This window comes from Coffea arabica, chromosome 8c (genome assembly GCF_036785885.1).
Source record: "Coffea arabica cultivar ET-39 chromosome 8c, Coffea Arabica ET-39 HiFi, whole genome shotgun sequence".
Classification (NCBI taxonomy): domain Eukaryota; kingdom Viridiplantae; phylum Streptophyta; class Magnoliopsida; order Gentianales; family Rubiaceae; genus Coffea; species Coffea arabica.
The window spans coordinates 33,775,890-33,803,866 of record NC_092325.1 but is presented as its reverse complement, the minus strand read 5'-3'; the positions used below and the strand labels follow the sequence as shown (position 1 = coordinate 33,803,866).

At 34.0% G+C, this 27,977-nt stretch overlaps 1 protein-coding gene across 10 annotated transcripts; it reads right to left on the bottom strand.

Annotated features, from left to right (window-relative positions):
• Positions 1-7,937: 7,937 nt before the first annotated feature.
• LOC113722523 (probable protein phosphatase 2C 60) lies at positions 7,938-20,248 on the bottom strand. 10 transcript variants are annotated; one of them, XM_072063562.1, is made up of 11 exons: positions 20,160-20,248; positions 19,135-19,260; positions 18,249-18,312; positions 17,077-17,185; positions 14,652-14,805; positions 13,761-13,886; positions 13,383-13,506; positions 13,091-13,167; positions 12,393-12,445; positions 9,762-9,843; positions 7,938-8,451 (listed from the first exon to the last, which is right to left on the bottom strand). In XM_072063562.1, the coding sequence occupies exons 2-11, from the start codon at positions 19,249-19,251 to the stop codon at positions 8,200-8,202; spliced, it is 1,158 nt and encodes a 385-aa protein (XP_071919663.1). In that variant the 5' UTR covers positions 19,252-19,260; positions 20,160-20,248; the 3' UTR covers positions 7,938-8,199. The 10 variants fall into 10 exon arrangements, with proteins under 10 accessions (XP_071919663.1, XP_071919664.1, XP_071919661.1 ...); XM_072063563.1 differs by having other exon boundaries at positions 20,164-20,238; XM_072063560.1 differs by having other exon boundaries at positions 20,047-20,181.
• Positions 20,249-27,977: the final 7,729 nt, after the last annotated feature.

The window sequence follows — 27,977 nt, the reverse complement described above, 5'->3', positions numbered from 1 at the left end:
ACAAAATTACCCTTCCATTATTTTGACTTTTCATTTAGGAAAAAAAGTCTCAATAACCCTCCAACTTTTATTCAAATAAAGTTTTAACCCTCTATCAATAAAAAGGAAAGTTTTGGTTTTCGATCTAACAAAAAAAGCATATTTGTGGCCCTTTTATTAAGCCGGGCAGTTAAGATTGACAGAAACCATCATTATGTGAGAAACACGATCAAATATCAAGGACATTATAGTCTATGCAGGAGCGTTTACCGAGTAAAAAGGTGGTAAAAGTACTTTGACCATGAAAAATCGCACAATTCCCACTCCTTTTGCTTCAAAACCCTAATGTGAAAAATCAAACAAGAAGATCCAAGTGCAACAAAAAAGTGATTATGGCCGGCAAGGGAGTGGCTGTGAAGATGTAAATGGAGTGGCAAATGCATAGGAGATATGACTGCTTTGATATATATCTCGTTTACGGTAATTCAAAATCGTGTTTACTAATCCATTTGTGTATAAGATTTGTTTATATGCATGTGTAATTGAAGGGAAATAAGATTTGTTTATATGTTTGGGTATGGTGATATTGGGAAGCTAGGTGGTCCAATCTGGGGGTTCCATAGTAGAAATTAGCATTCAAAGTTGTGTTCCTACCTTGTTTATTGGAAATTGACCATGTCAGACAAAAGGGGTTGTATAGAAACTTATATATTTTAATGGCTGAAAAGTGACGACTTTATTTCTTTGGGGTCTTTATTTTGGCTGAATTTGACTAATTGACTATTTCATTCGTGAATTTTTATGTGTTTTTTTCCCTGTGTTGTTGACCATTTTATCCCAATTGCCATTAGAGAGCCAGATTCTGAATTGTTTATTATTCAAATACATCATGGGAGTAGAATTCTGTGGAAACACTATGTATGGTGTGCTAACAGAGAGGTAGACTATGTAGATGTTTGTGATGCTGAAAGAATGTTAACAGTTGAACTAAACAAAATGGTAAAGAATTTAGGACATGGTAGAGTTGCCATAATGTACCACTACCTTGAACCAAACAAGGATCTAGCAAATGGTTTAAGAGAGTTGTGCACCACTGATGATGTTAACAAACTTTGTGCCTGGGCTTATAAGTACAAGGTCATGGAAATCTATTGTAACCACCAAACAGCTGAAGAAATTAATAGTTACAAGTCTCCCATAGTGGTGAAACTAGCACAGAAGAAGAAGTGTTGTGTTTTGATTTTAGAGTTGGATGAAAAGGGAAGTATAGTAGGGGAACCATCTTCTCATGTAGTTCCTAAAAGGAGGCTATTCATTAGGGACTCAAGTAGAGGACAAAGTAATGGTAGAAGAGTATCCAAGAACCAGCAGCATGTAGGAGGCTCAAGTGGTGGACAAAGTAGTGATGCATAAGCAGCTAACAACCAGCAGCAGCACATAGGAGGTTCAAGTGGTGGTCAAAAGAGTGATGCACACATATCTAACAACTAGTAGCAGCATGTAGGAGGCTTAAGTGGTGGACAAAGTAGTGATGCACAAGCATCTAACAACCAGCAACAGTACATAGGTGGCTCAAGTGGTGGACAAAGTGGTGATGCACAAGCAACTAACAACCAGCAGCATGTAGGTGAGACAGATACACAATAAGAAGGAAGAAACAATCAGGCTATTGAAGATGAAGGACAAGATAGAGATGATGAAGATTCTGGATCAAAAAATAACTGTGACAGATTTAATGGTGATGTAGACTATTGTGGAGATGAGGCACCACTACTTGATGATTTGACATTTGAGCTAACCCAATGTACAAGCACATTAGAAGAAGAGCAAACTAAAAGACCTTCACAGCAAGGAAGAACTTCAACTCAATAGGCTACCACTGAACAGGTTCAAACACAAGAGTCATCGCAATAGCAGAATCAGCCCAATGCATAGCAGCACCAAACACAACACAAAAAAAACAAGGAGAAGGAGAAATACACAACAGCAATAGCAAACCCAAGAAGGATTTGAAACATATGCATTAATTGGAGAAGATATAATCTCAAATCATCTAAGTAGTGTTGATAATTCATCAGAAGAAGATCACGAAGTTGATCAATTTGCTGGGAGATATAAAGATGTTTCATGGGAAAATTTTAGAATTGGTACCAGGTTCGAGTTAGGGTTGAAATTTAAGGAAGGCTATCTAGAAATATGGTATTAAGATAGGAAAGCCAGTATATACAAAGAAAAATGAAGCCAAGAGGGAGAGAGACAAGTGTAAAGATCCATCGCCATGGTATGTGTTTGTCTTAGTTGAAAAGGCACTTGGCACGGCAGATTTGCTAGTGAAGACCATGTATGACAAGTTTAAAAACTGTAATCATGCTGGAAAAATGAAAATTTGAAAGCCAATTGGTTGTCAAACAGGTATATGGAGAGGATTAGATCAAATATTCGTATGCCAACCCGAGAGATTAGACAAAGTGTAAGTGAGGGGTACAATACATAGATTTCTAAATCGGTGGCTTTAATGCAAGAAAAATGGCTCTCAAAATGATACAGGGGTTGGTTGCAAGAAAAATGGCTTCCAAAATGACACAAGGATCGACTGAAACACAATACAAGAAAATTTGGGAGTATTGTGTTGAGATAAAGGAAGTACAATGGAAGTAATGTTTACTCCAATTAGAGAACTTGGGGTAATCTAAAATTCATGAGGTTGTACTACTGGTTAGGGCCACTGAAGAAAGGATTCAAGGATGGCTGTAGGCCAATAATAGGCCTAAATGGTTGCCATTTAAAAGGGATATATAGAGGGTAGTTATTAGCTGTCATTGCTACAAATTCGAATAATGGGTGATGGCCCATTGCAGGGCATTGTAGAGAGAGAAGCAACTAAGCATTAGGCTTAGTTTATGAAATATTTAAGTAAGGACTTGAAAATCAAAAACCAGTTCCACTATAACTTTATATCAAATCAGCAAAAGGTATGGATATTAGCAATTGCTTAAGCTTTTAACTTTTTCCTTAAAATTTTGTAAAACTAACAATTTATTGAAATTCCATTGCAAGGGCTAGACAAGGCACTTAACAAAGTTCGTCCAAACTGTAAGCACAAGTACTTTGTTAAACTTTCAAATTTATATATTTTTATCAAGAATTGTCTACTATACTATGTAAATTTTTTTATTTAACTTTGTGGAACTTTGTGAGGATAGATATTATGTCCAACGTATTTTCGCAATTTCAAGAAAATACATCCAGGTTTGGCAGGCAAAAAGAGGTTGTGGAATATAGTATGTTGCACAACAATGGAGCTATACAGCAAAACTATGGAAGAACTTCAAACTTTTGATAAGGAGGCATATGAATGGGTCAAAAAGCTCCTCATACTTGATATTGGTGCAAGGCATACTTTCCAACTCACACCAAGAGTGACACGAAAGTGAACAATTTATGTGAGTCCTTTAATGCTCATATTATTGATTCTAGAGACCAATCTATCATCACAATATTGGAAATGATAAGGAAGTATCTTATGCAGAGGATATAGAGAAAAAGAGCTGCAATGGAAAAATATAAGGGGCCCACTGGACCTTTGATTTCTAAAATAGTTGAGAATAGGGTCAAACATTCAAGTCAGTGGATGCCAATTTGGAATGCACTACATGACTACCAAGTCAAGGGTCCAAAAGGGGCCCAATTTGTAGTAGATATGCAAAAATCTATTGCACTTACAGGTTATGGGAGGTTAGTGGAATTCCATGCTATCATGCTGCCACCTTATGGGAGAAGAGGTTCCTCACAAGTACCTGGATGGTTGTTATAGCATGGGTTTTTCTTTAAGATTTATGAGAACGTGTTACATCCAATTAGTGATGAGGATCATTGGCCCCCATCCATCACGATTGTATTGGATCCATCAACTTAACCTGGTAAGCCTAAAAAAGCCAGGAGAAGGGATGCAACTGAGGGGAGAGATCATGGTAGAAGATTGATGAGGAACATTGTCATTCACTACGTGCAAATGTGGTAAGGTTTGACATAATGCAGCTATGTGCAAGAAGCCTCCCAATGAAGAAGGCCAAGAAGGTGCTAACAGGTCATCCGAGCTTATTGGTGACAGGCAGTAAAGGCAGCAACCAACCAAGAAAAGGAGGACTACAGCGAGTGTATCATATCTGTTGATTTTTCACTATTATCCTTAGTCATGGACTTACATATATCTATTTACAAATTGGTAGGAACCAACAACCAAACCACTCTTCTCAAATTTTGCAACAATTAGAGTAGTCTTCTCAAATTTTGCAACAAACAAAACAGTTCTCTTAAATTTTGCAGCAAGAACCTCAACAAGATCATGATGAAACTGGGCAACAGCAATCACAATAAGGCCAACAACAATCTCATCCATAGCAGCAACCATCTAGAAAACCTCAACTAGAAAGCCACTTATTGATGCAGAAAAGGAAACCATCAATGCTAACTATGCTTATTTGGGTAAAGAACCTCTATTCATAGTTGGCAACTGGAGGGAGAAATGGAGTGGAAAAGGCAGGGGCAGAAGAAGACAAGCTGGACGAGGAATAGAAAGAGGAATAGCTATTGGAAGGGGAACTCAGCCAAGATATTTCATCTAGAGAGCAGTATTCATGGACACTTTTTGACTGACTCTTTTTGTCTTATGTTGTGTAAACTTATGGTGACTATTCATGACCATATGGGAACATGTTTTTATGTCTAGTAGTTTCTTTTTGTGTCCAGTATTTCCTTGTTAGTGACTTACTAATTTTGTTTTGGATTGTAACCAACTTTTGATACTTGGAAATGTATGGACATGTCTAGTTAATACGATACAATGGTCTTTATCTACTTCATCTTATTGCACTATTTTTATGATATTTTTCTAGCTGCGATAAAAATCAATTCATTGAGTTGAGTAAATAAACTGCAACATTTTCAATTAATAAGAAAAGACAGGAAGATATTTCATTCAGGCAACCAAAAACACACATTTCATTACAAACTTTGCGAATACATCATACAATTATAAGGAAAAAAATTTACATAACATGGACCAATTTGGTTCATCTTCTTCACATAGAAATTCAATTCAACTTGGTTCATCTTCTTCATAAGCAACCTTCTATTTGCTGAAAACTAGCAAGGTTTCCACTTGCTTGGCTCCAAAAGTCAGCATCGTGTTAAAAAAAGCAATCTCAATAGCAACTTGTTGACCGATTGCTTGCAGCAGATTTTTTTCCAATTCTTTCACTTTCTCCTTCAACTTTGCTACTTTCCTTTCATTTCTTCTTGCTATTTCTTCATATGCACCTCCGTCCTTTTCAACTACATTAATCCTTCGAAGAAGATCAGGTATAATCACCGCCAATTGGTAGCATATCTTCTCGTCGATCCATGCCCAATATATGCAACAACAGTCCATGCACACAGCAAACTTGCGGTCAGGATTCCTTGAGGTCCATGAAATTATCACCCTGGTCTCGTTGTCACATCTACACATGAGGAGAGGGGCACTATTCAATCTTCACATTTTTAACTCTAGCTTTAATAGCAATGAAGATTTTTCTTACTCTAATATAACTAGGGATTGAAGGTAAGGGAAGAAACTGCCTTTTTACTCAGTAAATGCTCCTACACAAACTATAATGCCCTTGATATTCAACCGTGCATCTCGAATGATGATTCTCTCTGTTGATCTTAATTGCTTGGCTTGACAAAAATGCCACGAATATGCTCTTTTGTTAAATCGAGGGTCAAAACTTTTAGTTGTTGAATGGCTAAAACTTTACTTAAATAAAGTTGGAGGACCATTGGGACTTTTTTACCCTTCATTTATTCTTTTTCTTTACTTTATTTCTTTTTCTCTTTCATTTTTCTTCTCTCTTCCGTCCTTCCTAATAGAAAACTTCATCTCAATAGAAAACTTTATCTGGATTTTATAATTGGGTTTATGGGTGAAGCTTGGAAAATGCATCAAAAGTTAATTTCAATCTTTTGTACAATGCCATGTGCTACGGATTGCAATTAATAATCATTAATGAAGGGGGAAAAAAGCAAAAGACTTGAAAAGTAGAAAAAAAAACTATTTTAGAGAAAGGGTCTTGCATACTTAATGACCATTTGAGATGAAGTTTTTTGTAGGAAAGAGGAAGAAGTAAAAAAAGAACAAAGAGACACAGAAAATAAAGGAGAGAGAGGGGAAAGAAAAAAATACAAAAGAAAGAAAAAACAAAAAAAATGAATTTAGAATAAAGAGAGGTAATTTTGTCCAATAGGGGATAAAGTGAGACCAGAAAAAAGTGACAGGTAAGGTGAAAAATAGGGTATACATTAAGCGATTAATTGTGATTAACCATTAAAATAATGTAGACGTAGCTATGGCATGTCAATCTCAGCTAAATCTTTTTTCTCCTTTTATGTAGCATTTATTTGTCATTTCATATCATATCTAAGGGCAAATTTATCTGGATTTGAGGACATGATTACAATTATTCATATTAGTAAAAAATGTATTAATTAGTGAAGCAAAAGATTTAGTTTGTTCTTTACTTTTGCATCATTTGGTTGACTAATAGTTCTAATGTGACATAGAACTGGCAAGGGTCATGTTCAAAAGTTGACTGAGATTTGGTTTTGGGACAAAAATGCATTTTCAACATCTTAGGGATTTATGCATCCTTTTAAATGTAGGATATGATTTTTTTTTTTTTTTTGAAAATGGGAGGGATAAAATTGGTCAATTTTGGAATAATTTTATCTTTCCTTTTGTACCCCTAATACAATAAGTATGTTAGCTATTAGTTAGAAATTTGATCAACATTAGGGTTTGGGACGACATATTGGTATGTTTTTCAAAATATAAAGGATGATTTTGCATTGTTTTAAATATGGAGAGCCAAAAATTATGTACTAAAAAAAGTAAAAGATGACTTGGATTATCTTTCCGACGTAAACACTAATCACCAATATTTTAAAACTTGGATTGGACAATCACTGGGATGAAGACGGAAGTTAAGGTCAATGAGTTGGTAAAAATTCAGTGAACTTGATGACATGGTATAGTATTCAATATTTTAGTCATACATAAAATAAAAAAGCATTCAAAAATATCTCTGAAGATATCTTTTTTTTTTTATACATATATAAATAGAAAAGCATTCAAAACCACCCACTTACAATTTTTAAATATATCTCTTATTGTTTATAGACTTTAAGTGAACAATAACACATTTATAACTAAATTCATTGTTTATGTCGTGTCCAAAACCTACTTAATAGAAAAACAGCACAAGTGATCACACAGAAAATGATTTGACTCTTTTAAGTCATCTCCTTTCTTCTTTTTGCTTTTTCCTTTATAAGATTTAGAGTTTCCCTTGGATAAAAAACTCTCATTATACTTATTTGACAAAATATGGAAATTTAGAAAAAAAATTTGAGATTAAAAAATTTCACGAGCATTTATAGTTGTCCAAATTATCCAAAAATAAAAAAGGAATACTATAAAAGTTTTGAGTATCAAACTCAAGTCAAGAGAATTTAAGGAAAACATTAAAACAGAGTCAAAAAAGAAACAAAAAACAGTGCACAAAAAAACCAAAAAATGAAAAAAAAAAAAAAAAAAAAACCCTTTTCCTAATTTACTTTTTCTGGTCAAATCCGATTTTTGACATCAAGGCACAACATCTATACAGTGGGCATGTAAAAATCCCCACGGACCTTAGCCATATAATTTCCTGCAAGGCGTTTAACTAAAATGCTGAATGGATATGTGCAGCATGGTACTCATTTTACTGTCATAGTATCTATCAAGCTGTCCCCAAGTAGTAACTTCCAACAATAGATACTAGCACCATAAACTCATAATATCAAAATCTCATATCTCCAAGGTTGACTTGCCAACTTTAATCCGGTCTTCATCGAGAATTCCATTTTGTAAAGCCAGGAAAGGACAGAAAGCTCTTATATTCCAGGCAAAGAAACAGATCATATCAGAACTGTATCACTCATGTTCAAACTTGTGTCAATCCTCTATACATTTTCTTCTTCTCAACGATCAAGTTTCAATTGGGTAATGCACAAAGAAGAGCACAGAAAGCATATTCTGCATGTCCCTTTTCAGCACTGGCAAAAATCATTTACAAGTTACAGACTAAAGTTTCTGAAGAATGACTCAGAGGTTTCAAACCAACGAAAACAGAATTGCAGCCATTAACTCGATCCACTCTGCCCTGGTTGTGATTCAGTGCCAACTTCCTCAGGAGCCAAGGAATTTTCAGATGAAGGTTGTGATTCAGTGCCAACTTCCTCAGGAGCCTTTTCAGCTGCTGGTTCATCTGATTCGACTGATTTCTTGAATTGCACTAATATCATTGTCATGTTATCACATCCTTCACCTCCAGCTGTAGATGGCGCAAGACACCTATCAAGTACCCTTTCACATACCACGGAAAGCTTTGTCTCCTGCATAATTTACATGCAGTGTCAAACAGGACATCTTGAAACTCCGGTCCAAATTGTAATCAAGATCATGCTCAGCGATAAGATTTTGATGAATTTTAAGAAGCATGAACGGCTGTACTGGTTCAAACGCCAATAGAACTAAAATCCTCCTCTACATTTATCTCCAGCATTAAGACTAAAAAGTCACAGTATAGACTAAAAACTCACAGTATATAGACCAGGAAAGATATTGGTCAACAACTCAAAGCACCCTTTGAATAAACACCAAATCAAGGGTAAAACACAGTAAACCCCCATAGACTATAGTCCACTAACCTTATTAAACTTCTAATCATGGCAGTTAACTCTTTGAGGTTATCATTTTGTCTTCAAATGTCTAGCTATTCAAAAGCATCGAATGTTTACCAGAACCAGCATGTGTTTTACGCACAAAAATTTTCGAAGCCAAGAACTATCTGATAAAGTTATTGCCATCATCTCTGCCATCTCACTCATTCTCTTCCAAAAACCTTGGTAGAGACATTAACAAAGATACCACTAAAGCCTGGGAGTTTCACTGAATCAGTAATTCAAAAATTGTCAACTAGTGGTGGTGTTTAATTTATTGCATCCTATCTTGTAGAAAATTCAATTGGAAAGTAAAAAATTGAAATCTTATTTCTGTAATTTCCTTGGTACTTAGAATTGTTGAAGTTTTTTTTTTTTTTGGCAACAAATAGTGATTTTAGGGATTTTTATGGATTCTTTTTTGTTGTTGAATTGAGAGTCACTAAGTATATCTGTAGCAATTGCTGGTTATTCTAACAATACTAGTACTGATTTTCATCAAATTTATTGTATCTTTGGCTAAAAGTTATGTGGTGAAACTGAATTGCGGGCAATAAAAGAAAGTAGCTTTAAAATTTGGATTTGCTGACAACTTTGCATCCAAAACAGAATCCAAAACAGAATGAAAGAGACAGAAATCAAAAGAAAATTGACACGAAAGACTGCTGGAAAACATCAATAGTAAAAAAAAAAAAAAACCAGCCAGAATTCTCTGGATTTCTTAAGGCTGAATTTCAGTCCTGTTGTATGGCACTCTTGACAGAACTTGGATAGGACTAATTTGAAGCAATTTGATAACTCAAAAGGCATATTAACAGAATTAGAAGTTCAAGGGGGCATTGTGGTAGTGGCCTCTAATTAAGGGTGGGTTACTGTATTCCACCCATTAAATTAGTCCTAGCACCCATTAAATTATTCCACCCATTGTGAATGATGTTGCTCAACTGAAGTTCGATAGACATGTAAACCACAAATATGCGCACATTTCCAGAAGCTGAGAGTGTACTCACTGAACTCAGCTGTTCATGTATGTAATCTACAAGTTGCTGGTTTGACATGCAATCCCTGAGGAATATCAAACAAGAAGAAGGTGATCAACATGTTGTACAAATGCCGATCGTGTAAACACTAAGCAGTTGTTGCATGCATGAATAATGCTTATCGCAAAGTAATAGGTAGGAAATATCAGCACAAGGAAAAAGGTTTCGCCTCTCTATCTCCCTCCCTCTCCCAACCCTCTGCAGAAAAAATTCAAGTCCAACCTGAAAAAACATTCAAGATGGCCAACTGCTTGCTCAAAAAGTTAGTAATATAGATTAACTAATGTCTCTTCAATTGCCTCTGCCCTTCCTCTTCTTCCATCTGATCATCTCTCCCTTAAATTCGGAAGGAAAATATGGGAAACAAAACACTAGCTTTTTTACAAACAACATGTCAAAGTAGAATGAGAGCTTAAATTACTGAATTGTAAATTTGTATTGAGTGCATTCATCAGTCAGTGTAAGTCTCTTTTGTGATAACATGCCAAGTCTTGTTGGTCAGGTAGGAATAGTTAAAGAGTCTTCTGACTATCATTAAGGTACCTCTTATCTTTGATGTCATCAATACTGCTATTTCAAAGGATGCATTAGCAAAATTCACCTATTCATTTATACAGAACTCCAAAGACATTCCTTCAAGGCCCGATCTAAGATCTCTGTCCAGTTGCTAAATTACTTTGCATTCTCTACAGAGTTTCTGGAGAGTTAGTTAATCTTGTAAACTTGCACCAGATCTCACATGCAAAATTAGACAGAGCAAAAATGGACTAATTAATGAAAGACTAATCGTTATATAGATGGGTCCAAGAAGAAGTAAACTTCACTATTTGAGGTAGGAATCGAGAATTGGCAAGTCAACTTTCTTACTGTAAAATAAACCTCGGAGGCATTTTACTACAATCATTTCAAGACAAATAAGTGGCAGTAAAAGAAAAAAGGCTGTACATAGCTGTCTCAAGAACAATATGCAGCCCGTGCAATTATATAAGCAGCAATAACACAGAGAGAAAAACTAAAATGTAGGGTACTCAGTCTCAAAGAAGGCTTTGAACTATCATACAAAGTTGATACACTTGTAGCAGGGAATACATAGTGATCGCAGATTTGTCAGCGTAAATTAAAGGATGAGCAAATAAAAAAAAAAAATTTGTCATATGAAGTCAACTTTTGTCAGAGAACCTAAAGAACATGACATATTGAGATACTTATGGTTGATATTAGAACTTCTATTGAGTTGTTCTTTTTGTCCCCTCTTAATAACACATCAAGAATGTCAAAATACATTCCAGACTGGTGACTATATTTAACAAGAAAGTGATACTATAATCTCATTGTTCAAGAAATAGTCACAACCTATGTTACTCGGACTCTTCATTTGACAAAGAACCCATGTTGACACGACATGACACTGGTGCTGGTATGGAACACTTTGAAAATTTTTTGGACACTTTGACTTTTGTGACGTCTGACGTCAAAGCAAGAGGAGAAGACTAGGGTGAGAAAGCTCATAGATGTAGAAGACTCGTTGCGTTGGAGTCCTTATTACACTAGTATCCTTTTGAGCTATGACTTGTTGGTTACTTTAGAATTCACCAATCCCTTTGTGAGCTATGACTTGTATGTTGGCTGTACTGTATAATTCTTATATTGTCTAGAAGTTTTTGCGTACCCACGTACCCATGTCTGAGTCTTCAGAAGTGTCCCTGTATCCTGACCTTAGATGGTTGACAAATTAGACACTTAGACACGTACCCAAATCCGACATCTGTACCCAAGTCCGAGTAACATAGGTCACAATCCAGATGTCTGACCAAACATATGAAACTCAAATAACTAGAACTGGTGTCTCTCACCACTAAATTCCCCTCCCCCCCCCCCCCCACCCAAAAGAAAAAAAAATCCTAGAATAGCCAGTACTCTTGCTCTCCCATACTATTAATACACAAAATCAGGCAACAGATGACCTTTCATATATACTGTAAGCAATTGTAACAAAATGAAACTCTGCTAATGGAAACTTATGCATACCACTTTTTATAAACATGTGTGTGCGCATTTGCACAACCAGAAAATGGGAGACTAAGAATCCAAACACATGTATTTGGAAGGTCAAAGAGAGAAAACGGCGTATACCAATAGATAAAATAGTATGAAATGAAAATCAGCATGTAGAGCAAATCTATTATTTGCACCAAAGTATTACAAGCTTCTCAGATAGATTAATAAATCTTAATTAGCAATTTAAAATACTTCTAAATTCACTGTTAGAACTAGCTATTCACTAATTCAAGGGTCATGAGCAATATAAAATTAAATCAGTAAAAATGTGTTCCATAAGCTCACACAAGGATGACTGAACAAAAATTCAGGCTGTAAATAGACTTTTTCTTTTCTTAGAAGCATTCACTCCTTAATAAAACTTTATGCTAAAACGATAATAAAGAGGGGGGGGGGACACTAATAGCTCATCCAATCAAGAAACCAACCTGGGAAGTATCGCTATTGAGTTTTCATTAAGTAAACATATTGGAATCTAAAATCTTAAACTAAAACAAAAAGGTTGATATGGCATACCAAACACCATCACATGCTAGCACAACAAAATCATCATCTTCGCAGAGCTCCACCTGATCAGAGAACCAGGAAACTATCAACACTCATCATAATAATCTTGGCAAAAAGATTTGATACATTGAGCGGTAAAATAATCAAAAAGTGACCACTAAATTACAAACTGAAACTGCAGGTCCTTGAAAACAACAGACTCCCCTCTTTGCCCTACCTCTAACACCCAGTATAATCACCTATAATCCTGGAAGTTCAACCAAAAGAACAAAAAAGGCACAGCTATTGATCAACTGGGGACCAATCATAACATAAAACAACAAAAACAACAATGATAACAACAGTCTTGCATATTTTACTTTCTTCATGGTCATGATATCTTTATTACACCACACCACACTATCTTATTGGGAACACTTCAAGAAAGTCATACTACAACTTGAATAAAACATAAACCAACAAGATTAAGCATATCACCAACCACCAATCACATTTCAAACAGACAGACTTTCAATCTGCAAAGCTTTGCATCTGACTCTAGTTGAGAAGTCGGTACTGCTATCCAGAACCATGGCCATGAGGATAATAAGTAAAGTTGTGCAGATTGTTTTATAAATAGCTTTGTCTTCAGAACCATAGCGATAAGAAAAATGCATTAAAATGGTGGAGCAGAACAAAAAAATGCACTCCTAGTTAAAGATTCTTACAGTATTTATATCTGGATTAGCAGTTACAATTTGCTTTTCAGCAGGCAAAAATTTGTTCTGCTTGAACTCCATATCGCCTGCAAAAAATTAAAAAGTGATTGTTTCATCCAGGTTTTGCAGGTTGGTAATGAAACTTTTAAAACCAACATAAATACTAGATTCAGTTTTGTACTATCAATTGGATATAAAAATTCCATTTCTCATAGGCACTGGAAAGGCAGCCAATATTCTATGTATTGTGATAGAAAATATTGGAAAAGAACATCAACTATAGTTGTAAACAGGATCATACCTATGGCTCTTGCAAGATTCAGACTACCATTAACACGCCCTGCATGAATAAAACCTCCTGCTTTTAGAATTCGCTCCCTCTCAATCTCAAGATCAGGTTTATGGTCCCTAGAAAGATTGTAGGCCTGCACGGAGGTAAAGCATCGAAGAGCAACAAATTTGCTTTCATAAGCACAAAGATGCAAAAAATTGCATCCACAAAGAATAAGTAAATCCAATGTGCAAATTAAGAGCAATATCAGGTGCCAAGTCACTGCTCCAGTAGTGAAGACACGAGGGACTGACATGTTTTAAGGTCTGTTTAGCAGTATATATATTCTCTTCCTGTAAATCATTTGTAAGCAAAGCTTGTAAATCCAACATCAAAAGTTGTAATTACCTGACCCTTACGAGATATAACACAGCGAGAATCACCAGCATTTGCAACAAGAAGTTGATTATCCCTAATAATTGCAACACATGCAGTGCTTCCAGAAGTTGGACCAGCAAAATCAGAATGCGGTCCCTGATTGCAATGGGGAAATCATTAGAAAAAATCAATGACAATGTGCCAGTACTGCCTAATACACTAAAAGAACAAATAAAAAAGAACCAAGTCAAGATGTGATGAAAAAAGCATAAGGAAACAGTACACGGTTTATGGCCAACAGATCAATACTCAGAACAAAAAAAGAATAAAAACAGAGCTTTAATTACAAGCATGGCTTAGTATTTGGCGTCTTTGTTTTACCAAGTTTGATAGAGACAGTAAGAAAAAAGCTATGGCAACTAAATTGCAGAACAATGTAAAAGTTTGTCAATCAGTCCAGCTAACTTGTTCCAGATATTCGTAAGGTTAATTAACTTCAACAAGACCAGTGACTTTGTATTAGTAAGGTGTGTAATAGTAGCAGAAAGAACTATTAAACAACAATGGTTCTGACTAATTTATCTCCTAAATGCGCAATAAAAGAGATCTTATAAGTATTAACCCACAGCATTAAGGTTAATTAACTTCAACAAGACCAGTGACTTTGTATTAGTAAGGTGTGTAATAGTAGCAGAAAGAACTATTAAACAACAATGGTTCTGACTAATTTATCTCCTAAATGCGCAATAAAAGAGATCTTATAAGTATTAACCCACAGCATATGGACATCAATTGGTTCATTGAACCATATTTTGACCATGCACATTCAGATTAGCAGCTTCCACCAGAAGAAGCATATCGTAATCAATATCCCGTTATCAAAAGATATCAAGAAATCTAACAACTGGAATGCAAAAATACCTCTTCGAAAGCCCAATCATCAACCTGGTCATGTCCATCACTACTTTTTGGAGACCATATTAAACCTTCTATCATACCAGTGAATTTGTTTATTTTATCTCCGAGAACAGCTAACTCCCTCCAACCCCTTTGACCACGCATCATTTCATCCATTCTGCACCAGGAATTGAACAGCAGGTTTAAGCCACACAGAGAGATCTAAAAACTAAATTTTATACCCAAACAGTCAGTAACTGATTTTGTCACTGCCAATGATATGTACATTCTATTTCAGCAATGTCTCCACATGCATATATGACAAGAGATGAAGTCAATCCTCAATGAACCATGACTAAAAAAACAATGAATCGCACAAATCACAGATTTGTAAGTAAAAAGCAGGCTATAGGCGACTCATGAATTCAATCATAAACATTGCTTTCTACCCTGAAAGGCAACGGTGTGACTTGACTTATACATTGACCAATGCCAAATGAATATAGTTCTGAAAGGAATCTCCATAAGAGTTTAAATTACAATTAAGTCAATGAGATTATCAGAGCCAATCTTGAAATTAACAAAATGTGCAATGCTGGTAAGTTTCAATACATAAGCTCAAGAGGAGCAACATAGAGCAGTTGATTCTCAAAAGTCAAAGAATGCATAAAAGAAAGTGTCATATCTTTGATGAAAAAGATATTTATTCTTGGCTCTGCAACAAAGTGAATGCAAAGGTGAACTTTAAATACATATATGACATAGTATACTTTAAGATATGGGAGCCTAGATCACATTTATGACATAGTATACATTGAGATATGGGAGCCTAGATCACATTTTTGGCGTGTACAATCAAGGTGGCATAGAATCTCTAATAACAGAAGGGAAGGAAGGATGTAGATTATACTTGATATTTTAAAGGTGTCCTGGAATTTGTAGAAATCCTTCATATATCTTTATATGAGCATCTTTTTCTGATACCTTAAATTCCTATATATTAGCTTAAAATGCTATATGCATGTGTGTATATTTTCAACATGTTTTTATATGGCAGAGGGTGAGGATCTGTTCTTTGGGGGGCTGACTTTCTCCCAGACTTTATAAGTAGAAGAAAAGTGAAGAGTAGGCAAACTGAGAGTTTAGCCTCCGTCTTTTTGCTGATTAGTCGATCTCTAATGAGCTGCTACAAGTTACGTATTTACTTCATTGAGCTGAATCATAGTCCCAATGATCTAGGTTTGGAAATCACAAAATTAAATGGAACGGCATTCAAATGCATGCATAAAAGTTGGGAAAACAGTTCTAAACAAAGTCCTTTGGCTCCCCCTGGAAAGTATGCCAACTCAGCCCCACGACTCCTGTTTACATACACCTTTGCACCAACTTGATTAACTCTCGTATCCAGACCTCTGACAGCAAGCAAATGCCGGTTTGGGCCACATTGAGAGATAAAGCAACTCTAGATTCATGAGATCATTCTATTACTAATAAATAGGGGAAATTGTTCATAGTGATATAAGCAATTACCTTGTAATGGAGATCCTCAAAAAAATTAACTAGTTCTATACATACAGAGAAACACTAGTATGCACCAAAAACTACAGGGGAGATTGACCAAATCCATCCAAAAGGTAAGTATATGCTGCGCAGTCTGCATTGCAATGGCATCCTTTTCCTCTAGCCTTGACATTTGCACAGTTAGTAAATAGGCATCGTTCTACATCTCCAAAATGACCTCTAGGAGAAGTTACAACATCAATGACTTCAAGATCCTCGAGAAACTTCCTTTCAGAATTTGAACATGACAAACAAACATCACAAGAAGAAACAATTACAACACCAAGATGCATAATCCAGTTCTTCTTTCACCGACTCAACTCCTCGTAAAAAACTAGAAAAATTGTGCTTCAATAAAAGTAACACACAACACAAGTCTTTGAACATCACAAACAAACATCACCAGAAGAAACAATTATAACACCAAGATGCATAATCCAGTTCTTCTTTCACCAACTCAACTCCTCGTAAAAAAATAGAAAAATTGTGCTTCAATAAAGGTAACACACAACACAAGTCTTTGAACATCACAAACAAACATCACCAGAAGAAACAATTATAACACCAAGATGCATAATCCAGTTCTTCTTTCACCAACTCAACTCCTCGTAAAAAAATAGAAAAATTGTGCTTCAATAAAAGTAACACGCAACACAAGTCTTTGAACATCACAAACAAACATCACCAGAAGAAACAATTATAACACCAAGATGCATAATCCAGTTCTTCTTTCACCGACTCAACTCCTCATAAAAAACTAGAAAAATTGTGCCTCAATAAAGGTAGCACACAACGCAAGTCTTTGACATTGACAGTTCCATGTAATAGCCACAGCAATTACCGAGAAAACAGTACATGGGCTAAGATATTCAAAGTTTAAGCCGATAACCTGAAGAAAGCTTTCTGGACTGAAGTTCCTATGTCACCAGCTGCATATGCTTCATGCTTACACACTTGTTGATGGAGATACTTGGCACAGAACTTAGCAACAACTTTACCTGAAATATGGTAATCATACTAGAAGTTCCATAAATCTAATTCCCTGTTTTTCCCCCTTCAATTACAGTTTACTTAATATAGTCAGGCACTAGCATATAGTGTCATCTACTTAATTAGTAGCATCAGATGTCAAAGCTTTCGACTAAAAACCAATTTCAGAATCCTAGGAAGCTGAAAGCTAAATCAACGCAGAGAAAGGAAATCAGAGCACTTCCTAATGCAAACACATTGGGGTTAAGTTGTGGTAGCAAGAAAATCAAAAGATATGGGATTAATATGCATGGAAATTAACAAAAAACTATGTTCTTTTCCTACTCATCAGGATATGAACTGCTCATAGAATTAACCAACAAAAATAGATTGAATAATTAATCTCATGAGGAAATATCGGCAGACATAGTTAGGCCACTCTTATGTTACAGTGCTTAAAATCTTAGTTACAGCAGTGGTAAAAGGTGGTGCATCATCTGCTGCAGCAGTACAAATCGGAATACCATAAAATGCAACAGAAATAAAAAAAGAGTATCAAATGTCTTAACTGCATTCCATAACGTTTATTTTGGAAAGAAATCCAGTCATTTAGGACATTCCTTGGTCTGGCATCACTCAACTCATGCTATTGGGCATTAACAGATATTGGTCATCAGAAAGCAAAAACTCCATTCCCGTTCACAACAGCCCCTCTCAATTTTTGTCTTAAGAAGCAATTTCTCCTAACCATTTTAATCTTACACTTTACTTGAATGTCATCTGTCCTCCAAAAATAGATTAAAAAATCGTACATCTTGTATATACACATATTTTCCAAAATTAGTAACTACAACAAGCTTATGTAATTTCGTATCAAAAGGTACCAAATTAGAAACAAAAGAATTCCCTGGAATTGTCAAGCTTGAGCAAAGAAAATAAAATAGAAACAAAAGAATGTAAAAGTACGGACATTAATCTAGAAGCAATACAGAAAATTGAAGATAGCCTTTCCCATATCAAACATAACTGGTACAAGTACTTTTCCATTCAAAAAATCACTCTGCTAACCACATAATCAGATGTCAAACTAACCTCCATGACCATCATATACGCCAAAAAATGATGTATTAGCGTCAAGGTCAGTAATTGCTGCATGCTGAAGAAAGAAGGATAGTATGGTTAGACTATAGTCAGTGCCAATTTGCTTTAAGCAAAAATATGTGCTCATGCGGAATTTCACTAATGTATCAGAAATGGATGTTCTCTAACACGGCAAGTATAAAGTGAAAGGCACAAATTAACACATATGAGATGGAACATAGAACAAAAATGTCGATATCCAGTTTCAGAGCACATCTACAGGTAGTGCTCTAAGTTCTTGAATGATAGATTAGTGGTAAGGAAGAAATCAATTAGTTGATAAAGGTGTTACAGGCCCTTGACACCAATTCTTTTCCCTTTATTGCAGACTTTAACAGGAAGAGAGTTGCAGCAGATCATTGGACATACAATCAGCAGAGCCACGTAACATTCAACCTTAGAAATACTGCAAAACAAATCTGAAAGATTCAAATTTTCTCTCATATGCACAGCACCTTTTGTACTTTTCCACCCGATTTTCCACCACCCCAAAAGATTCCAAATTTTTAGAACTGTCACCTACAACAAAATGCCCTTTGACCTGTTCAAGATCAAAATCACATTCACTTCAAGGACAAATTATTTTGAAAACAAACACACCAAATCAACGCTAAATATACCTTTTCAGCAACCATCAAAAGCTGTGAAAAGATAACTGCCGCCACTGACTACCAGAAAAGTAACTTTAGTATCTAAATAGTACGTTTAGGCCAAAGATATCCCAATCAACATCACACTGTCACAGACAGACAGAAGAGCAATTATCTAGAGTAACATTCCAGAAATTCAAAATTAAATCACATGACAGCAGAGAAAGGGTAGCTGATTGAGCACTCACAGCATCTTCCATTGTTGCACGCCATCCTTGCATGGATGATAGACCATACCTAAGTCTTTTACTCTCCCCATCTTCAGATAACTTTTCAGTCTTTGGGGTACTAAGGTATATACCCATCTCTTACAACTGAAACAGAAAAATTGCCAGTCACGAACCGATAAACCCAAAGATCAAGACATAAAATGATTAAAACCAACAAAACAATTTACGTAAAATGTTAGAGCAAAATACCAATCCCATTTAGTTATAAAATGACTCCAATTTCCAAGAAACAGGACTCCTTGAACCTTAATTATGTATTAAAAAAATTCTCCAGAAGCTCCTCAAAACAAATAAAAGAAGAAAGTTCTTTGACCAATTGAAATTACTATGAAAAATCACATTTATGAAGTACGATCCTCACATAAGTAGAAAGAAATGAATAGTCAACACTTGTAGACAATATAAACGCGTATATCATCCCTGATCAACTTATTTTCTAGCTCTCAGCCTCTAATTACTAATTGCAATCCCTCACCAGATTCTTGATCACCAATTAAACATACTAGATCAAAAATTGATATTTCCAAGAAAAATGTTCCTGAGCGGGGAAGTTAAGAAGTAAAGCAACAGAGAAAAAAAATCCAATGATGAGACAGAGAAAACCCACAAGCCAAAATACAACTAATACCAAATCCACATCCAAACTGTTACAATCAAAATCAAGTTCAAATGGATAAAAGATCAAATAAACCCAAAACTCAACATATATACAAGAGGTTAACATTAAAAGGGCTCAAAAAGAAACACAATTTCCCACTTGGATTCTTGAACCCTTTTAAGTGAGACCCAGTTGAGGGAAGAACCAACGAATCTATCTATATCAAGGTTGAATCTTTTACAGAATTAGCAAAAAGCCATAATGATTTTAACCTTTTCTTCTTATGGTAAAAGCAAACAAAGGGTAGAGAAATGAAAGAAGATAAGGACAGAAAAGGAATAAAAGAGAAGGGGAGCACGCATGTAGACTTTTGAGAGAAAGAGACCGACTGAATGTGTGAAGATAATCTCTCGGGCACTGTGCTGTGAGATTCTGATTACCGTTGATTTTTGATTATTCTCTGAATCAAAAGAATACACTGAGTTTGTTTGGACAGAGAGAATTTGAAAAAAAAAATTTGCCTCGTAAATTTCAATTATCTTTTTATCTTTTCAATTATTTTTTTATCTCATATACGTCACATCATAAAAAGTACTACAGTAAATATCTCAAATAAATCATTCAAATAAACTCTTATCCAAACAAACTCACTGCACCTAGTCCCCACAGGCACAGAAACGGACACAAATAGGAGCTTTCTTCGGTTGTATCAATCGAAATGTCGAAATGGGGAAAAAAAAAAACGATTTGCGCAGTTTAATTCTGGCTCGCCTACTCGCATTAAAAAATTATATAAAACACAAATGGAAGTAAAGACAAAAATAAACAAGTTTTTTTTTTTTCAATTTTTTGTCCTAACACGAAAAGAAAGAGCTGAAGTGAAGCGTGGAGGAAGAGGGATTTGAACATAAAACCTTCGAGGAGCTGTTTGATAATTCAACTTTCAATTGAAAATTAATTAATTCATTCATAACTGAAATGTCTAATCACTTTAATATATTGATAAGTAGTGCTTAATATGTTTAGAAAAGTTTAAGTGAAAATTGTCCCCTATTTTTTGAATTGATCATGTATATTACACCACTCACACATGTAACACATGATCTCGCACAAATAGTACATTTACGCTCACTTTCCACGTATATATATTCTTGCAAGCACACATAGAAAGACACACACTTAATATTATCCCTCAACTTATTTAATTACTTTCTCTCACGCAAAACTCTTTTCTTTCTCTCCAATTATCCAAATAAAGATAATTTTTTTAAAAGATAAAAAAGTATAATATTTGTGCAATATTTCAATTCAATGCTATAATTCCCTTAGTTATCAAACACATATAATTTTATCAATTCAGCAACTTAATATTTTCAACACTTAATTTTCAAATTTCAGAATTCAAATTTTAAATTTTAGTTTTATGAAAACGGAGCCTAAGTTAAATTTTCAAATTTTAAATTTTAGTTTTATGAAATGGGGCCTAAGTTTTAATACAGTAATCTTAACTATTAGATTAAAGCCTCATTGGTAAAAAAATAATAACTTTGGTTATTTGTACAATATAAACATGGGTAAATTTTTCTCCTGTTGGGAGTTCAAATTCAAATTAGGATTATGTAGTATCCATCTCGACAAGCTAGTGTATACGCTTTAGTGTAGAAAAAATTAATCCCATCAATATACCTTGCAATAATTCAAAACATTTTTAAAAAAAAAATCCCATTTCGAAAGCAATTGCCATTTTAACTAAAAAATTTTGCAATAGAGAGTCATGGTACTTTTTGTTAGGATTAGAGGTAAGAAGTTTGATTGTCTTTAGGAATGTTTTCCCTAGCTAGTTTACAATGGAAAAGGCAAGATTTTGCAACTGGGGGCCAACTTTATTATTGAAGCACTGTACATAAGGGACTTAATTTTGGGTATAAGTTTAATGTTTCTTATTTTGCCTTTTGTAAATATATTACTAATCTTGATTGTCGATTTAAATAAGTTTACCAAAAGAAATTTGGTCTATTGTGTTTTAATGCAATTGTAATTACATTCCACGGAATTATAATTACAAAAGAAATCAATTGTGTTTTGCAAATTAAAAGACAAAATACCCCTGATGAAATTCAGCAGAATTTTATGTGCTTCTCTTGCTTTGCATATTGGTTTGAAATTCAACGAAATAAGCTTGTTTAGGAAAAAAAAAAAAAAAATGAGTGCCAACCAAACTACAACCCTGTTTGATATTTGAGTTTTTTGCCAAGTTTGTCTGCTACAAGTTTTTTAAAAACTTTAACTACAGTAACCTCAAAAAATTTTCAAAATTTTTAAACTATATACTTCAAAATATTCAAAAATTTACACACTTCAAAAAATTTTTTAAAAACTTCTACAATAAGTTACAGTAAAATTTTAGACAAACATCCAAAAAACTCACTTACCAAACGGGGAGGTTAACTTGGCAAAACGTACCTTTTCTTTACATCTAAAAAATGTAAGGGTGGAGTAAAATGGAATAACAATATAGTTTTTCTAGTTACATTTTCCAAACAAGTTTAAAACGTTGGAGTTTCTTTTGATCTTAAAGAAAATCAATGCAGAAGTAAAAAGCACGCAAATGCCACCAAGTTTTATTACTATAGAGTTTGTGATGTAAAGCACACATAATTGAATTAATTGAAATATTCTTTTTCTAGGCACAAAGAAAAAAAAATATGAAAATCACCTCAATTATTTGATGCTACCTATAATTAGTACTTTGCTATGCTATACTTTGAGATTTGGAATGCTCAAAATTCTTATTTGTACAAATAGAAATGCAAAAAATCCTTTGGCATTAGTCTCGTCTCCATGCAGCTTTTAAAGAGGCTAACGTGAGCCCTCCGCAAATCATATGGCAAATTGCGAAATTGCTTGATGGTCCCTCATAAATAGGACTGCAAACGAGTCGAGTCGAGTCGAGTTTTGAGTTAATTGAGCCGAGTCTCGACTAAATTTTACCAAGTTCGAGCTCGAGCTCGAGCTCGAAAAAAATAAAAAAAATAATTATTTTATTTTTTAAAAAATAAATAAAATAATATTTTTTTCTTAATAAATAATAAAATATTAAGGATATATACGTAATTTTACTATCAAAATAAAAAATAAAAAATATATATAATATACATAATTTTATTATTAAATAAAAATAAAAATATATATATATATTCAAGCTAACGAGCTTAATATTTTGAGCTCAAGTTCGAGCTCGAACTCGATTAGTATCGAGCTCGACTCGAGCGGCTCGATTCGTTTTCAACCCTATTCATAAACAGACGTTGCAGACCACTTTAAAATTAATTTTGATGCTGCAATTTCCCAGGTTATCTGGGTTGGCGGGATCACACATGTATTTTTATCGCTAGCTTAGCAAAGCAATTTCGTGATACTCCCTCCGTCCCACTTTGATAGTCATGTATTCCTTTTTCATCTGTTCCAAATTATAGTCGACTTTCCAATTGAAGAATGTAGTTATATTTTAATTTTCTTAAAATACCCTTATTCAATGTGATTAGTTGTTACTGTAGACCTAACCCTTAATGAGAGTTGATTCTTTTTTTACCATCAATTCTAGTTTCCATAAAGTTGTACCATATTTAATGTGAGGGTATTTTAGAAAAATAGCAATCTAAATTTACTTTTCCAACAAAGTTAACTACTTTTTCTGAAACTGTGTGAAAAAAAAAATATAACTATCAAAGTAGGACGGAGGGAATATTATCATTACTCAAGGAGTGAGCGGGGCAATTGCGGAAGCCATCTTTATGGCAAAAATTGGTTCATCTCATAATTAATTGTTCTTTGAAAGTGATGCACTAGTAATTATTCAAAGTTTGCGCCCTACTAATGATGTCCCTTCAGCGGCAGAGTCTTTGATCGATGATAGTATTAGAATAGCTTTATCAAATCATAACGCCATTGAGTTCGTAAGAATGCGAACAAAGTAACTCATGAATTGGCTCTTTATACCTAATCATCTGATTACGTTGAATCTTTTTGGAATTCTCCCCCAACTTTTATCAATCATTTGTTGCCAGATGATTTCTAACAATCTTATTAATAAAATTTATTTTTCTTATTAAAAAAAACCCTTGATTGGACGAGACGACGACACAGGCTTTATGAAATCAAATCTTTATTTGAAGAAGAGAGAGAATATTTTACAAAGGCCAATGGACATTGGAGAGATTAGATGATCTCATGAATGCTTAGACTTGAAACGAAAGAAAAAGGCTAATGCTTGCTCATTGAGCAAGTCAATCACTTATCTTGAAGCTTGGAAGCTTGACGGCATGGGCAAATTTTGTTGGTCCCCATATCATATGTTGATTGCAATTGTGCATTAAGTGGGAACTTGTGTGCACAAGAAGTATTGTTTTGGCAAATCACAATCTTAAGCGTAGGCAATGGATGTTGAATATTGTGGGAAAATTGCAAAATTGTAAAGACGTTGACATCGAAAGATGCATACCATATTTAACCATTATTTATATTTGATCATGGATTTTGCTAACGAACGCCCACGTTCAAAAAAAAAAAAAAAAAAAGGACCTCAGGTATTGACTGTTTATAAAAATATAATTAATCAGGAGAATTTCTAAATGTAGCTAGCAATAAATATGAATGTGTCCATTAACATTTTAAGATAAACATAATTTAAGTATACTGACGAGTTTATTATGGATTTGACTAATGGATATCCATATTAAAAAGACCCAAGGTGTTGGTTTTTTTTATAAAAGTAAAATTAATTTAGTAGAGTTTCTAAATACAGTGGGAAATTAATTATGATTGTGTCCATTAACATTGTAAGTGAAACGTTATTATTTAGGGTAAATTTTATATACACTGACAGTATATACAGTATCACAATTAGATTCATGATACATGTGCGAGAGTTGAATTTGAAATTCAAATTTTGCATAGTTATCATTCATTCAAAACTAATAAAATGTATGATTAATCTTCTATACACTGACAGTATATACACTTTCACCATTAGATGCGTGACACGTAATCTAAATTTGAATTTAAAACTCAAATTTTATATATGTAGCGTATATCCAACCATGATAGTGTGTACGCCGTCAGTGTATATAAGATTTACTCTAAAATATATACAAGATAGTGAAAAAAAAAAGATTAACCCTATTATTTAAGTGCATTGACGAGTTTAGACGAGACACCAATTATTATAACTAGACAACTTGTCCATTCTCTTTTGTTATCTCTAAATCTTGATACATCCACCTGTCGATTTAGGGGAGGTCAGAAGATTTGGGGATATTGTAAAGTATCACGGGGTTAAAGATTAACAAGGTAGACTTTTGTATTATTGATATCAGAGTTTATGGGATGCTACTTTTGCATTATTTATTTAGTTTGCTTTTAGATTTGACTTTGGCCCTCTTTCTCACTTTCGTTCATTGCCGTCATTTACCTAAAAACTAGTAATTAGTAAAGTTTGATTTTGCATAGAAGCAAGAAGATTGGATATCTTCACAAGTAAAATTACAAGCTTTAAAAATTTTTAAGACCCAAAAAGTAGCCTAAACTACTATAACCATGCTTTCAATACTAAAGTAATTCTACCCTTGAGCATCCTCATTGTATTCTGAGGATAGCCATAGACTTTTTTCCCGCTTAAATGCTTAGGGTTGTTCCCCATTGTAAAACTCTACTCCAAAATTATGTGCCCTATCTACTATAATCAGCTATATTAGGTGGTGTAATATATAGATAAAATTGTTGTGAAGGGGAAAAGTTTCAAGGTCCGCTGAGCCTTGTGTCAACCCTAAAAGTCTAATTCTAAATGCTTGGTTTCCCCCTGATATTTTTGTTCTTCATCAATTAATGACTAATTGGTGCATTGACAAGATGCGAGCCTGACCAAAAAGACAGTATGGACAACAGACAGAAAGGGACTTGATAACTTTGATTTCTTCACAGTAACCTGTTTGGAAATGTTCTTCAGTCCCATGATATAATTTAATATATGTACAGATGTTTGGAAATGTTCTCTAGTCCCATGATATAATACATAGATAAACATATATAACGGACCGGGATTTTAGTTTGGGAGGAGTGCGAATTATTGAAGATATAATAGCAAAAATATTCTATAACAAATAAATCTTACTAAATATGAAATAAAAGTTCAATAGACAAAGTACGAGGAAAAATGTGAAAATTAGACTCTCTACTGTTTTATTTACCACCGTAGTTGAAACTTTTTCCGTTTGTCTTTTATTTCCTACACAACATGTATAGTGTTACCTTAGTTGCTATTTTAAAGTTATAGTAATTAAAAAAAAATTAATAGTTGGTTTGTTATAAGAAATTTGGTTAAAAGAAAATTAATGCTTTGTAATTATTATTTCAAAATAGTACTAATAATCAATTGGAAAAGCAAATGCTAATAGTATACTTTTTTTTAAGGAAAGTAATTGTTTGTTTGGTGTATGATACTTTATCAAAAAGGAAGTTAAACAGAGTTATGAAAAAATTGCTGATAATTTTATTTAGGGGCAAAAGTAATATAATTTTAATTTGACAACTAAAATTGTAAAGAGGATTTTAAAATTTTGAAAACTTTTGAGATTCGTTCCCTTTGTGTTCACCCTTGTATATGTATACATATATATGTATGTATGTGTGTATGTATAAAAATTCGAGTTTCAACGTATGTAAATTTGTTCTAATTTTGTCCTATACATATATATATGTATGTATGTATACGTATATGTATATACACACACTTTGCTTGCATACAATTCGAAAATCCTATCATTTAACTACAGAATTTTTATTTGCTTGGATAGTTTAATATTTGCATAATTATATTTACTTACATCATAAATACATTTTTTAATTAATATTTTATCTTATATACATCTCATCAAAAAGTATTATAGTATTTTTCTCTAAAAAATTTATTTCAAATGATTTCCTATCATTGTTTTGTTGCATTTCGACCAAATTCCGAGTCTAGTTGACCACAAGTTTTTGATCATATCCACAAAATGCAGTGGTTTCTAGATACTAATAATTAAGACGGAACACATGACGCAACTGTTCTCCAGAAGTTTTCTTATGCCCAATACGTTTGTGCCAACTGGGTATGTGATTAGTGAAGTCAGCAGATGGGGTGGCGGTTGGCCCTATTGTGACTGCTGTCTTATTGTGTAATTTCTCGTTAGGTGAGGGCGAAAATTATATATATTCATTTGCAGCATAAGTTAACTACGGATGAGAGGCGGATGGATCGCTCCTGAGTTATTTACGGTCAAGATTTGATCCAAAAAATTATACGGTCCAAATCATTTTTTGTATCTTATTTTTAATAACGTGTGTGAGACTCACAAAAATTTATTCTAAAGTTACACATTATGCAAATAAAGTTACGTCGTGTGTAAATAAAGTTATGCGACGTGCAAAATGCACAAAATTGCTAGGAACGGTTGCACTGCCCCTGTTCCACCAACTACCAACCTGTCCACACCACTTCAATGCTTAATTAGCTTTCATTTTCGGTTGGTAAATTTGGCTGCCACTACGCCATGGGGGGTTCTAAATTTCCATTACTCCACTCCCACACAAATAAATTACGCTTGGTTAACTTTTGGAATTGAAAGGGAGGGGTGCATTTCAGATTGAAGTGAGTTTGAGGTTTAACATAACATAATTTAGTAGTGCTCAAATTCGAGCTCCAAATCGATCACTTATACGTAATTTGGTTCTTGTTTAATTTTTTTTCACCTTTTTCGCTAAAACCCGCTCTGTATAAATTTTATGGATCTACCCCTGCTTTTAGGACCAAAATATTAAATTCATTTGAGTTCTTTGATTTGGTAACGTGATATTCTAGGGGAATCGTCCCACCAACTAATCAACCATTCTTGAATCCAAAATATCAAATAGAATCAAGAGAATCTGCTAGGATTCTTCAGAAGGCATCATAATACACAATAAAATTTTATTGATTATGCATAATCATATTTACAAAAAATCCACAAAATAAATATATTTACTTTCTCACCTCTTCAGTTGTCACTATTTACACACAATGAGGATTCAAAAATCTCTTATTTTTCAAATCATAATAATTAGAGGTTCGCTTCATGGATGGAATATTTTATCATAGCAAAACTTTAATTAATTTCTGGCTCATGTT

Coding starts and splice junctions, on each gene's coding strand:
- LOC113722523 (XM_072063562.1), bottom strand. CDS start 19,251: ATGGGTATATACCTTAGTACCCCAAAGACTGAAAAGTTATCTGAAGAT. Junction 18,313..19,134: donor GTGCAACAATGGAAGATGCT/GTGAGTGCTCAA, acceptor TTCTTTCTTCAG/CATGCAGCAATTACTGACCT. Junction 13,507..13,760: donor TTATATCTCGTAAGGGTCAG/GTAATTACAACT, acceptor ACCTCCGTGCAG/GCCTACAATCTTTCTAGGGA.